Source organism: Labeo rohita, chromosome 15 (assembly GCF_022985175.1).
Source record: "Labeo rohita strain BAU-BD-2019 chromosome 15, IGBB_LRoh.1.0, whole genome shotgun sequence".
NCBI lineage: Eukaryota > Metazoa > Chordata > Actinopteri > Cypriniformes > Cyprinidae > Labeo > Labeo rohita.
In genome coordinates this window covers 15,718,658-15,733,278 of record NC_066883.1, presented here as the reverse complement: position 1 = coordinate 15,733,278, position 14,621 = coordinate 15,718,658, and the positions used below count along the sequence as shown (strand labels likewise).

Here is a 14,621-nt window from a genome sequence, read left to right as displayed (position 1 = left end):
TCCTGAAAATGTATTATTGTTACCACAATAATATTAAGCAGAACAAATGTTTTCAATGTTGATAATACAAAATGCAGAAAATCAGCATGTTAGTATGATTTCTGAAGGATCATGTGACACTGAATACAGAGTTATTTTAAATTACAATTTGATTATTTCATATAAACATAACAGTTCAAATGTTAGTTTGGTTGTGATAAGATGTTGTGATAAAAATTTCAGTATAAAGTTATTGTGAGGCTGTATCTTGGCAATAATTTTGCATTTTGCAGTACAACTTGTTTTTGAGCTTTGAACAATTCCCTAAAGGTCAATTTTACTTTTTAAAACAATGTATAATAAAAATAAGGTTGTTGTATGCGTAACATGAAACTTAGAGCATAAAAGCCTAGTTATTTATGTTACCCTTTTCAGTTTTATGCACTTCCGCATGTGGTGCAAACTGTCCTCATCATGTTTTTATTGCATAACCGCATATTATTGTATCTTCATGGCTGAAAATCTACTGTCATTTCCAAGCAGTCTCACTTTATATTTAGACTACAGACTATATGATTTTCCTTGTACAGGATCATTGCCCCCCTCATCTAACTAAACATAACAGAACAGTTGCCATTATAATCTCTAGCAGAAAGCATAATAAAAGTGAATGATCATTAAAAGATGTAATGACACCATAAAGTCCTCATATACAATGCCATGAATGAGTCCGAATGGCTCTAGTGATTTAATAAAAGTCAGCTCATCCATAAAGATATTCGGGGAATTTCCTTTAAGCTCAAACATAGTTAGAAGTTCATATCTTATATAACATGCATTTTTACTGGTCTGACCCTCTTACTCTCCAGAAATTGAGCAACTCTAAACGACACTAAGCATGACTAGTCAAGTGGAAGATGGTGAAACTCTTTGTGGTTGAACAATTGTTCAGATACAAAAAAGAAAATGGGTAAACATTTTATAACTAGTATGTCAGACACACGGAGTTAATGAACTAAATAAAGCACACACTAATTATACAGCCAGAGAGGAAATGCACCATCCATATATACAGGTATGTGCCAAAAAATTAGAATATCGAGGGAAAGTCCATTTATTTCAATAATTTGTTTCAAATAGTGAAACTTGTATGTTATATTAGTTCACTACACACCAAGTGAAATATTTCAAGCCTTTATTTGTTTCAATTTTAATGATTATGGATTAAAGATAAAAAAACCCAAATCCAGTATTTCACAAAATTAGAATATCATGACAAAGTACAACATTGTAGGCTCCCTGTGTCCCAATCTAGTCAGCTACCTGCAAAGGTTTCCTCAGCCTTTAAATTGTCTCAGTCTGGCGTAGTAGGCTTCAGAATCATGGGGAAGACTGCTGACTTGACGGTTGTGCAGAAGACCATCATTGACACCCTCCATAAGGAGGAAAAGTCTCAAAAGGCAATTGCAAAAGAAGCTGGATGCTCACAGAGCGCAGTATCTAAGTATATTAACAGAGCATTTAGAGGAAGGGAAAAATGTGGCCAGAAAAGGTGCATAAGTGACAGGGATGACCGTAGCCTTGAGAGGATTGTCAAGCAAGGGCGGTTCTGAAATCTGGGGGAGCTTCATAAGGAGTGGACTGAGGCTGGTGTCAGTACATCAAAAACCACAACATACAGACGTCTGCATGACATGGGCTACAGCTGTAGAATTCCATGTCAAGCCACTCCTGAACCAAAAACAACGTCAGAAGCGTCTGTGCTGGGCTAAGGAGAAAAAGTACTGGTCTGTTGCCTAGTGGTCCAAAGTCCTGTTTTCAGATGAAAGCAAATTTTGCATTTCATTTGGAAATCAAGGTCCCAGAGTCCGGAGGCACAAAAGTCAAGCTGCTTAAAGTCCACTGTGAAGTTTCCACAGTCAGTGATGGTTTGGGGAGCCATGTCATCTGCTGGTGTGGGTCCATTGTCTTTTATCAAGTCCACAGTCAACGCAGCTGTCTACCAGGAAATTTTAGAGCACTTCATGCTTCTTGCTGCCGACAAGCTTTTTGGAGATGATGATTTTATTTTCCAGCAGGATTTCGCACCTGCCCACAAAGCCAAAACTACCAGTACCTGGTTTAATAGCCATGGAATAACTGTACTTGACTGGCCGACAAACTCGCCTGACTTAAACCCCATTGAAAATCTATGGGGTACTGTCAAAAGGAAGATGAGGGAACAGAGACACTGAAATGCAGACGAACTGAAGGCTAATATCAAAGCAACTTGGGCTACCATAACACCTCAACTGTGTCCAAGGCTGATCGCCTCCATGCCACGCCGCCTTGATGCTGTAATTAGTGCAAAAGGAGGCCCAACAAAGTACTGAGGGCATAATACAGTACATTAACACACTTTTCAGAAGGCCAACATGTGTTTAAGAATTTTGTGAAATACTGGATTTTTTTTTTTTTTTTGTCTTTAATCCATAATCATCAAAATTGAAACAAATAAAGGCTTCACTTTGTGAAGGTAATGGGCCAGAAATATTTTTTTAAAATATTTCACTTTGTGTGTAGTGAACTAATCTAACATACAAGTTTCACTTTTTGAAACAAATTATTGAAATAAATGGACTTTCCCTCGATATTCTAATTTTTTGGCACATACCTGTATATATAAAAACTATAATGACAACGTGAAAGACGTTTGTTTGAAATCTTTGCAAATGTATATTAAAAAATAAATGAATAAATAACTTTGCTCAATACTTTGTTTGGCACCAATCTCAGCCTCAAGTCTTTTTGAGTATAATGCTACAAGCTTGGCACACCCATTTTTGGGCAGTTTCTCCCATACTTTTTTGCAGTACCTCTCAAGCTCCATCTGCTTGGATGTGGAGCGTTGGTGCACAGCCATTTTTTACATATCTCCAGAGATGTTCAGTTGGGTTCAAGTCTGGGCTCTGGTTGGATCACTTAAGAACATTCACATAGTTGTCCTGTAGCCATTCCTTTGTTATCATGGGTGTGTGCTTAGGATCAATGTCTTGTTAAAAGAAGAACCGTTGTCCCCAGCCTGAGGTCCAGAATGCTCTGGAGCAGGTTTTCATCAAGGATGTCTCTGTACATTTACCTTTCCATCGGTCCTGACTAGTCTCCCAGTTCCTACCGCTGAAAAACATCCCCACAGCATGAAGCCGCCACCACCATGCTTCACTGTAGGGATGGTATTAGCCAGATGATGAGCGGTCCTCCAGACATAACACTTGCCATTCAAGCCAACGAGTTCAATATTTTTTGCTTCTCATGGTCTGAGAGTCCACCAGGTGAGGAGAGGCTTACATCTGGCCACTCTACCAGACAGGCCTAATTGGTGGAGTGCTGCAGATGGTTGTTCTTCTGTAAGGTTCTCCTCTCTCCGCAGATCAGACCAGGTTCTTGATTACCTCCCTGACTAAGGTCCTTCTCCCCTGATCACTTAGTTTGGCCGGGCGGCCTGCTCTAGGACGAGTCTTGTTGGTTCCAAACGTCTTTCATTTGCAAATGTTGGAGGCCACTGTGCTCATTGGGATCTTTAGTGCTGCAGAAATTTTTCTGTACCCTTCCCTAGATCTGTGCCTCCATACAATCCTGTCTCGGAGATCTACAGACAATTCCTTGGATTTCATGGCTTGGTTTGTCAACCATATCTCCTTCCAGGACAGCCAGGAACCTTGGAGTTGTGACTGATGATCAGTTAAGCTTCACATATTACTACTACTACTATACTAAAAATAATAATGTTTTCCTGTCTTTTTTATATATTTATATATTTTATTTATTTTTATATATTATTTCTTATACAAGTTAACTGTAAAAACACACTTTGTAGTTGTTTATTTTCACCCAGGTCAACTGGGGAACTTCTTGAAGGAGTTGAATGTGTTACTCTCAAACTTGCCTGAAGACAGTATTCTTCTGGTACTACTTGAACATCCACCTAGAAAAAACCTTGACCTTGTGTCCACTGCTAAATCGACGTACTGCCATAACAAAATTAACAATTGTTCTGACTCTCACACACTTATAAAAACCTTCTCTTCTTTGTCCTTTCTTCTTCAATTATACCTGTACTCACTAACATAACCTCTCTTCACACAGGTACATTTACCACAGCACTTAAGCAGGCTCAGGTAACCCCACTGTAGGTATCCCTTCTTCCATTCACTGCAAAGACACTTTAGCGAGTTACCTCCTGGACAACAACTCATCTGGCTTTAAGAACAGCCACTCAACTAAGACTGCCTTGCTCTCGGTTACCAAGAGCAGCTTCCAAATCCCCAGTACTCATCTTGCTGGATCTGTTTGCTGTTTCTGACACAGTGAACCACCAGATCCTCCTGTCCACCCTCGTGAAGATCTGCATCTCAGGAGCTGCACTTCAGTGGTTCAAGTCTTACCTCTCAGGTAGGACTTTCAGGGTGTCTTGGAGGAGTGAGGTTTCTATGTCACAACTTCTTGCTACTGGGGTTCCTCAGGGCTCAGTGCTTGGACCACTTCTCTTTTCCATCTACGTGTCATCATTGGGATCTGTCATTCAGAAACATGGCTTTTCCTATCACTGTTATGCTAATGGCGTTCAATTCCTCTTCTCACTCTAACTAGATGATCTGACAGTAGCTGGTCGCATTGCTGCCTGTCTGACAGACATTTCTGGCCCATTACCTTCAACCTTGCTAAGACAGAACTGCTTGTGGTCTCAGCAAACCCAGATCTTTATCACCACTTCCTCTAGGTTGGACAACCATAACTCCTTCCAGGACAGCCAGGAACCTTGGAGTTGTGACTGCTGATCAGTTAAGCTTCTCAGACCATATTGCTGCTACTACTACTACTACTGCTATACTAAAAATAGTAATGTTGTCCTGTCTTTTTGATCCTCAGACCACTTCTTCAGTACTTTTAACCATATACTGACTCCTGACACAACACACAGCCCTCCACAGGTCACCTTTCAGCGTAATCTATGCTTACTCTTCCTTTAATCATCTGTGGTTTTATCCTCATTTCCTCCACCATCTCAATTTTCAGCACTGGACACTAACACTGCTACTGACACTCTTTGCTTCACTCTAACATCTTGCTTAGATAACTTTTGGCCCCTTTCATCCAGAAAACCACAAACACCCCCCATCCCCCAACCCCCCACCCCCACCTCCTGGCTATCGGATGTTCTCTGTGAACATCACTCTAGACTCAGGGCTGCAGAGAAGCAAACTCATGCACTGTCATCCACTTCCTTCCCCTTACCCATCCTTTCTTCACACAGCTCACTTAGAATGGTCGATAACATAATATCATGTTTTACAAGAATGCAAATGATAGTGACTGTCATGTTTGGTATCATTTGAATTGTCTCTTTGACTCAGTGGTCTTAGTAGACTAAGATGTAGTCTAGTAGACTAAAAGTAGACTAAAGGTAATACAGATCCTAAGAGTTTAAATATATTTGGCTCACTGTAGAGGTTGTGCCATTTCCCAGCACCTTTCATGCAAATTACTATCTGTCCTCAAAAGGTGTAAACTCTAACGTCTAGGATTTGATCAATGCAAATTCCAATTGTTAGTTCCTTTCTCCATTTGGAGGATGTTTATCTGTATCTGTGTATCTGTAAATATGTATTTAAGGATATTTAAGGAAATGCGGCTTCAAACAATCCCAAATGCGGTTGTAAACAATCCCAGCCGAGGAAGAAGGGTCTTATCTAGCAAAACGATCGAAAAAAAAAAAAAAATATATATATATACAATTTAAATACATTTTAATCTCATACGCTCGTCTTGCCTTTCTCTCCCTGAACTCTGTGTATTCTGACTGAAGACAGTTAGGGTATGTTGAACAACTTCAATCGTATTTTCTCCCTCAACTTCAAAAATTATTCCAAAGTCATCCCACATTGCTGCAGAAGTTCCGACCCAGTCTTTGCAAAATGAACATGCAAAGAAGATCAAACACCCTTAAAAAAAAAAAAAGGTAAAACAGCGATATTGAACAATTTCGAAGTTGAGGGAGAACATGAGATGGGAGTTTTTCAACTGTCGTGAACCGGAACAAAAACAGTAAAGGCAGAGTAAGACAAGACAAGCGTTTGGCATTAAAAAGTATATATATATATTATATATATATGTATTATTTTTTATTAAAATAACCGATCGTTTTGCTAGATAAGACCATGCTTGGCTGAGATCGTTTACAACTGCATTTGGGATCATTTGAAGCCGCATTTAAACTGCATTTTGGAAGTTCAAAATCAGGGTACCATATCAGTCCATTATATGGAGAAAAATGCTGAAATGTTTTCCTCAAAAATCATAATTTCTTTATGACTGAAGAAAGAAAGACATGAACATCTTGGATGACAAGGGGGTGAGTAAATTGTTCTGGAAGTGGATTCTCTTTTAAGTGGACCTTACAAGTCTTACCTCCAAGTTAGGTCTTTCAGGGTGTCTTGGAGCTGTGAGGTTTCTAAGTCACAACTTCTTGCTATTGGGGTTCCTCAGGGCTCAGTGCCTGGACCACTTCTCTTCTTTATCTACGTCATTTTTCCGATCTATTATGGGTTTCCCTATCACTGCTGTGCTGATGACACTCAACTCTACTTCTTATTCCAACCAGATGATCTGACATTAGCTGTTCAGGCTGTCTGACAAACATTTCTGGACCATCACCTTGAACTCAACCTTGCTTAAACAGAACTGCTTGTGGTTTCAGCCAACCCAGCACTTCATCACAACTTCTCTATATGTTATATTTTAGTAAATACAGTAGTAATTAGTACTTTATAAAGTTTTAATCACATTATACATGCTTGTATTTATTTATTAATGTATGTATTGATTACCAGTGCATATGAAAAGAAAAAAAAAAAAAAAAAAAAAAAAAAAAAAAAAAAAACTAGACAGCTGCCATCATCTCATTGGAAGTTTAATTATTTGTTTTAAGAGCACACAAACATTCCAATATAAACAAATTTAAAGTTTTACCAAGCTGTATTATTTTCTTGCTAACCATAAGGTGATGTTCAGATTTGAATGTAAAGATTTTCTTTGTATCAGATGTTAATATTGGTTGTGGTCTAAGCAGGTTTACTTCGTTTCAATGCCCATGCTGTTATAGCAATAATGCCAGTAATCACCACAGTGGCCAAGCAAACAGATATTGCAATAAACATAAGTTTGAAGTCTGGATCTGACACCTCTGTGGGTTCTGGATGAGGGATGATCTTTGAAGCTTGAGCAATGTTGGAGATTTGAGATTTGACATTTTCTTTGTCTTCAGATTGAACTGCAAAGTAGAGTGTTGTGCCATTTTGGATTGGAAAACTGAGATTGAATGAATGTTGTTCAACTGATCCAGCCTCCTGAGGTGAGATGCCAGATATGTTGACTTCATGAGCATTGCTGAAGTTGAACTGAAGCATTTTAAAGTCAAGGCTCCACTTGATCTTGTAGGATTTAGCTTAAAGGAAAAGAAACACCTTGTAAGACCTATGAAAGATACATTATTTTGAGATCTAGCTTTAGAACAACTTCTATTTTGTACTAATTGTATGCTTTACCTGTCCCATGGTCGAGGTCCTCACCAGGAGCTGTCCAGCTGAGAAGAACAGTGTCCTTCTGGATCTCTGCATTTAGATCTGTGATTCTGTTAGGAGGGAAATTTGGTGGAGTTGTGCTTTTAAGAATCACCTCAAAACTCTCTCCGGTGGCTGTTCTGCTGAAGCTTCCGATTATAAATGATTCCGACGAAACTAGAGGTTTTGAAGGGTTCATCTCCACCACACCTGAAATTAAACAAACCACCTGAATACATCTGCAAGAACTGGTTGTGAGGAAGGAAAGGAAATGTTTGAGTAGTTTGTTTTAAGAGTCTTGATCTCAGGGTTTACCGTCTACCATATATCCCGGTACGTATGGAGCACCACCCCTTTTTTGGAGAGTAAAGCTGGCTTGTCCATTTTGATTCTTCACTCTTACTTTTAAGCTGCTTCTCCCATTTTTCATCATTGTGAAATATTTGGAATAGACACCATCATCTTTGAAAGCATCAGCTCCTGGAAAATAATACTGGATTTATTTGAGCACTTTTGGCTATATAATGTTAATGTGAAGTTGAGTGCAGACTATAAACATGAATTATTTGTCATTCACCTGCTCCATTGTCCAGCAGTTGTAACGTTTGTGCAGGACCAGATTCTGGCTCCAGCGTAGCCCACACTTCAGCATTTATTACAGGCTTGTAATTCTGACTAACCTCAGCAAACACTATCATGGGTTTAGTGCCGTCACTGAACTTCTGGTCCATGCGGGCTTTGACAATGATAGGGGGAACATCAGCTCGTGCCGCATGACTCGTTGCTGTTACAGTCAGAGCCTGATTTGTTGGAGTTTGGATACTGTACTTCCAGTCCCCAGTCTACCAAACACATGATAGTATTATTAAATGAATAATTCATGAAAAGTTAAAGAAAAGCAAATGAAATCATGAGCAAGTTCAGCACACACCTGTGCAGTTCCTGGAACTTTTAAAGTCACTGTTTTAGATGATTCATCATGACGCATCTGCATTTGATTGTAGACTGAGCCACTCGGTGACTGTATGTAAACTTTAGGTAGAGTTGTTTCATAGGTTATTGTAAAGCTGGTTTTGGTACCAATAGTCTGATCTATTGGTACTGTCCCATTAAACCAGTCAGATGTTTTTGCTCCCACACTGTCTATCTAAACGGGTGATAGAAATGAAACATCAATATCCATAATAGGCTAGCCTTAAGGTACTTTACCATGGACAGTGAGCGATCACTTGCCAAACCTGAACTGGGTCTTTTGTTTGATCTCCTGTTGGTACAGTTAGTGTTGAAAATCCATTCATTAGCTGATTAGAGGTAGTGTCATCACTGGCTGTGATAAATTTCCCCCCTATTTTCAACATAGAACATATGAGAAATTTCCATTGGATAATAAACAGTCACTGAATACCATGATATACTCAGATACATTTGCTCCAAAGGTATGATTTAGAAATGTTTATGAAATGGATTAATTTGATAAATGGATGAATTTTGTATGATTTTTACCAAAATATCAACAATATTTTTAAAAATTTGATCAATTGTATAATTCATCACGCTGATTTAAATTGCGAAATGCTTGTGCATCATGTCAGAAATATGTAAGTATGTAAGGCCCACCATCAAATGTGTTAACTGAATTTCATAACTTTCATAACTATGCACATCCAACAGTTTGAAAACCATCTGTCTAAAGTAATGAAATTCAATGAATGAAATTTAAATTGCGACATAAATGTCCACCTAGGCCTACAGTACTTATTTTTGGGACACTGTTAGTCTGTATGTGACTGTTTCTTACCAGTTTTGTCCGCCATTTCCCTCAGTGCTTTATCTGCTTTATTACCCAAAGCAATTGTGTGTATAATCGCACCACTATTAATTGCATTGGGAACACAACTATTAAGGTCATCTGAGGCTTCACCATCTGTCAGAAAAATGATTTCATCTCCTATCACATCCCCATTGTCCTTTTTAAGTACCTTTAAGTTTTGAAGACACAGAACATTGGCATATAACAGACAGCATATATTTCACACATAAGATTATAAACATTAAAAAAAATGTATACTTGTATGAATAATAGGGCACCTCTAAGCCTAGATTGAGGCCTTTACACATGTTTGTTGATCCAGCTGCTGTTTTTGGCAACAAAGCGATGAGACGTTCTCTTGTGGTGTCACTGTCAATAGTAGTCAAGGAGCTCAGAGTAGAAGCATCAGTGCTAAATGTTACCATTCCCACACTGGATTGATCTTCAATGATATTCTGCAGGAAATGTGTGGCAGCCTGTTGCAGTCGAAGAATTCTAGAGCCCTAGAAAATGGATGCAGTAATAATAAACATGCATGTGATATCAATTTGATGCTTCTTTCGGTTTCAAAATGATTAAGCTCATATCAGAGCACTGAAGGTTATAATACATTACGTATTTTTATTTTAAAGTTTAGTTGATGTTTTTGCATACTTGCATGCTTCCTGAGACATCAAGTACGAGACAAACGACCCGATGCATTCGCTGCACAACTTTGAAAGTTGGTGCTGGTGGAGAAGTCTGCAGCGGTTTTAGAGAACGAAGTGCGTCTTTATCCACAGAATCCTCAAATATTACGGTCCATGTTGCTTTGCCACATTTTTTATTTTGCAGGTTTGGGGCATCATAATTGTGCTCATTTTCACGACAAAATGTGGTCACCTGAAATCAAATATTCTGAACGATTATTTCTTCCCTATAATTGCATACAACAAACTGTGAATTAAGATAAGTTGCATTTATGGAACATGTAAAATCTATACTTACAGAATCCAGGCTTGGCAGGAACATTATTGAACTGTGTGTGTTTTGATATTTGTTAGGAAAAAACTTGCAGTTCTTAGTCGGTAGTGAAGTTTGTGGATCATTGGGGCATGGAGTTCTAGCAGAATCCTCATAAAACTGACCTTTAATATTTTTGCTACACCTAAAGATAAGCAGGAAATCAATGGTTGAGATCATTTCCAAGGAGATTTCAATCACATGCTTTCTTTTTGTTAAAGGTTTATAACCTTGTAGCTTCAATATGGCCATTAGAGTAGTAGAATGGATTTTTTTCACTGTATTCATCATAAACGCCCCATCTCAGATGAGCCCATTCATGCACCAAGACCCTTCCTGCAAACAAACATTCTTGCTAATAAAACAAACAGATTACTGTATTAACCTGGATAAATGTTAAAGGATTACAAGATGCTCACCTTTTGGCCCGTACTGCTTAGTAAGTGTGTTGTCTCGGAAGTAGTTTGGGGTGAAATGAATGTACTCTGCCTCAGCTCCACATTCTCCAAACTGATTAGTGTAGGGTTCGTCACCATATGCTGGATTAGGATTATCAATTCTTATTCTTGCCTGTGTTTGACATAGGAATTCAGTCAGCAATATCAAATGTGAATAAAATAACTGAAGAGGTAAATTTTTGACGGGTAAGATAAAATGACATAATCATCTGTACCTTTTCAAACAACTCTGTTCTTGCTTTGGTAAAACCTTTACTATTCCACTGGGGTGGGATCAGTATTGTAGCTTCCTTGAAATAGACCTTTTTATCCAATGCTTCAAAGAGATAAAGCGACCCTTCAGTGACCATGTCCTGTCAGATGAAAGTGAAAAGATAAAATGAGAAGAACTCAAAATGTGTGTATGTATGTATAACAAGTAGTGTTGTCACGATACCAAAATTTTGACTTCGATACGATACCTGACTAAAATATCACAATATTACTACTGAACCGATACTACAGAAAAACATAGAACAGGAAAAGTGATTGAATAATAGATGATCCAAACGGAGAACATAGTTATTTTATCTATTAAAACAAATCATTTAATCCCCCCTTTAAAATAAAAATAATAATAAAACAATAATAATCACATGCCAGTGCCACTACACACACTGTAAAAAACAATTTGTTGAGTCAACTTAAAATAATTTGTAAAATGGCTGCCTTAAAATTTTAAGTTCAGTCAATTCAAAAAAAGTTTATTCAACTTGAAATGTTAAATTATAAATTATAAGTGACAACTTAGATATTTGAGTTGAATCAACTTAAAATTTCAAGGCAGCTGGGTTACTTACCCATCTGTTAAGTTTAGCAAACACAAATATCTAAGTTGTTACTTAGTACAACTTAACATTTCAAGTTGAATAAACTTATTTTAGTTGACTGAACTTAAAATTTTAAGGCAGCAGGGTAACAAATTATTTTAAGATGACTCAACAAATTGTGTTTTTTATTTTTTACAGTGCAGGATTATGGTGAACAACTACTGAGCCTACAGATATGTAGAGATCTTTGCTATATTGGAAAGTTATCTTAAAGGATAAAGCCAAATCTTATTTCATGATATAGTAATTTTATTTCACAACAACAGTTTATATCATGACAGTCATTTTTTGTTATTTTATCTTTGTTATTAATAATAAGAACCTAGATGCTAGTAACAAACTAAAGGACAACTACAATAAAACAAAGACACACACAAAACCAAGAGGGCACTATGAAATCTGTTTTATTTTTTCCTAACTCCATTTTAATTTTTCTAGATTCTATTCTAATGGTTACATAAAAAAATATATATCAAAAAGCATGTCTAATTAATTGAAATTATTAAACTTGCAGAATTTCACAGCAATTTATTATAAGTGTAAGGCCCTATGAAATACGTTTTAATTATTTTTCTCAAATTCAGTTTTCCATTAATTTTCTGGATTCTATTTTAATTGTTTTATTACATTTTACTAATCAAAAGCATGTCTAATAATTTATAAAGGATAATTAGATTTGATAAAGAATTAATTTATTATAGGCTATTTCTTTCTTTTATTTTTTCAGAAATACTGTGTTGTGTATTTACAATTTTCTGGTAAATATTCCTTAAACATTGTTTTAATAATACTTTTATTATTAGTAGTAGTACTGTCTTTACATTAAGTAATATTATGTTTCTGACTAGTTAAACTTAACTTTTATTTTGACCGGTCGCTGTGAAGACCTTTAGGGTCTTCATTATATGATGATAGTTTTTTGCAAAAGAAATGGTAAAATGCCCATGAAGTGACTCTCAGAGTAGTTCTAGAAATTATGTTTATGTGTTCATGTACTCATATATTGAGGCGGCAGAGGCTGAAAACACGGGAGCATCATGCGTATGTGTATAGTAAACAAAACTGCACGTCTGCGCCATTCACTAACACAGTCATGCAGAAATACGGCTCTTATTAAAATGCATTCTTAAAGTACCGGTACCAGTAAAATGCAGAATCGTAACGTTTTTAAAAGCGGGGTATACAAGCGATACTGTTTAAGTACTGGTATATTGTGCAACACTAATAACAAGTAATTACACTAAAAACAAATAATTGAAAATTTTATTTGATTTAGAAAATTTGAATTTGATGTATTTCTGTCAAACAAAATATTATCTTTTACCAAAACCACTAAAACCATTAATACACATAACGTTTGTTAAAATAGACAGGAAAAAATATTCACCTTGATTTTATCAATGAGTGTGTTGTCCTGTGATACTCTTGAACTGATTGCAATGACAACATCAACATAACCGTTTCCATCTAGTTTGATTCCAGTGGAGGTGGACGACAGCAACATCCATAGCAAGAACACAGTTCTTGAGCCCATAGCTGCAGAGTTTAGGTGAACTGTAACTCCCAAACTTTGTTTTGTATAATGTCACAAATGTTCTTGAAGGGTCTGATTAGAGATAAGTGGGTGTGTGGTTTAATGTCATGCAGGGGCGTGACAAGATTCTGTCAACCTCCAGCTCTTAGTCAATCGCCCATTTGAAACATAATATGCACTGTGGGTCCCCCCCACAGTATGCATCGAGACCATAAGACTTCTGAATGTCTAATAAGACATTAAAAGCAGATCTTTTAAATTCTGCAAGTTGCCAGGTTGGGGTTCCATTGATTGGATTTCTTGGTCCAACACATCCCACAGATGTTCAAATGGATTGAGATCTGGGGAATTTGGAGCCCAAGGCAATACCTTGAACTCCTTGTTCCTCAAATCATTCCTAAACATTTTTTTGCAGTGTTCCCCACACAGAGGTGCTTTATCTTGCTGAAAGAGGCCACTCCCATAAGGACTAAACATAGAACCTTTTTTATGCACTGTTGATAAATGAAGCCTGTTAACTCTTATTTAGTTTACTTGTGCAACTAGACTGCTTAGAGCAGGCCTACATGTCCTGTTGCAACATATTGATATAGTCTCAAAGAGTGAATGGAAAACAGGAAATTAACCTTTCAATGTGTTTATTGTCTTGCCACCATCACAGGCTGAATGTATGTGTATTACATAAGTTATAATACTTGAAAACAACTATAAAATGTAATACTATCTGTTATTTTTCTTGGAACTGTCCTTGTCATTACTGCCATGACAAGGTTCAGAGGTTCTAAAATGAAGTGACAGTCATGCTGTATAACCAACATTCACATGAGTTCCAAAAGAAATCAGTCATTGCATTTTAAAATAAACAAAAATATGCTCCTCAATAAGCTCAACATGTAAAATGTGCACAATATTACAGCCAATTGCCACTACGTTTTCACAAGTGAAAGCAGTGAATGGGTGCTGTCAGAATGAGAGTCCAAACAGCTGATAAAAACATCACAATAACCCACAAGACTCCAGTCCAGGTAAAACACTTCATTCTTGAGTGAACTATTCCTTTAAGGATTATCAACTTTTCAGGAAGCAATGCTGTATTTTATAATCAGCACTGTGATTTCATCCTCATGTACATTTCATTAAATAATTAAAAATGAGGAAGCTGATTGTTGAGCTGCTGATCTGTGGCTGATCAATGTAAAACATCAGAGTGGCTCACCCTTATGCAGCTGCAAAAACAAACTCCATCAATACAAACGGCTTGTTATATGACAGTTTTGTTTATTATTATTATTTTATTATTACTTTTTTGTACAATATATTCCTAAACATTCATATATTACAAATTGATATGGATTTATTTGCATTGCACAG

The 14,621-nt window shown here is 37.0% G+C and overlaps 1 protein-coding gene across 1 annotated transcript; it reads right to left on the bottom strand.

Annotated features, from left to right (window-relative positions):
* Positions 1-6,910: 6,910 nt before the first annotated feature.
* On the bottom strand, positions 6,911-13,307 carry LOC127176784 (calcium-activated chloride channel regulator 4A). The gene is made up of 14 exons (XM_051128566.1): positions 13,104-13,307; positions 11,063-11,200; positions 10,809-10,959; positions 10,620-10,725; positions 10,375-10,534; positions 10,042-10,269; positions 9,666-9,890; positions 9,376-9,556; positions 8,816-8,922; positions 8,509-8,724; positions 8,155-8,419; positions 7,893-8,057; positions 7,563-7,787; positions 6,911-7,462 (listed from the first exon to the last, which is right to left on the bottom strand). The coding sequence occupies exons 1-14, from the start codon at positions 13,248-13,250 to the stop codon at positions 7,080-7,082; spliced, it is 2,697 nt and encodes an 898-aa protein (XP_050984523.1). The 5' UTR covers positions 13,251-13,307; the 3' UTR covers positions 6,911-7,079.
* Between the last annotated feature and the right edge of the window lie 1,314 nt (positions 13,308-14,621).

Bases quoted from the DNA above. Each gene is read 5' to 3' on its own strand.
- LOC127176784 (XM_051128566.1), bottom strand. From the start codon at position 13,250: ATGGGCTCAAGAACTGTGTTCTTGCTATGGATGTTGCTGTCGTCCACC. The intron at 10,270-10,374 runs GTAAGTATAGAT...ATTTGATTTCAG, and splicing joins TCCTGCCAAGCCTGGATTCT to GTGACCACATTTTGTCGTGA. The intron at 8,058-8,154 runs GTGAATGACAAA...ATTATTTTCCAG, and splicing joins ACTGCTGGACAATGGAGCAG to GAGCTGATGCTTTCAAAGAT.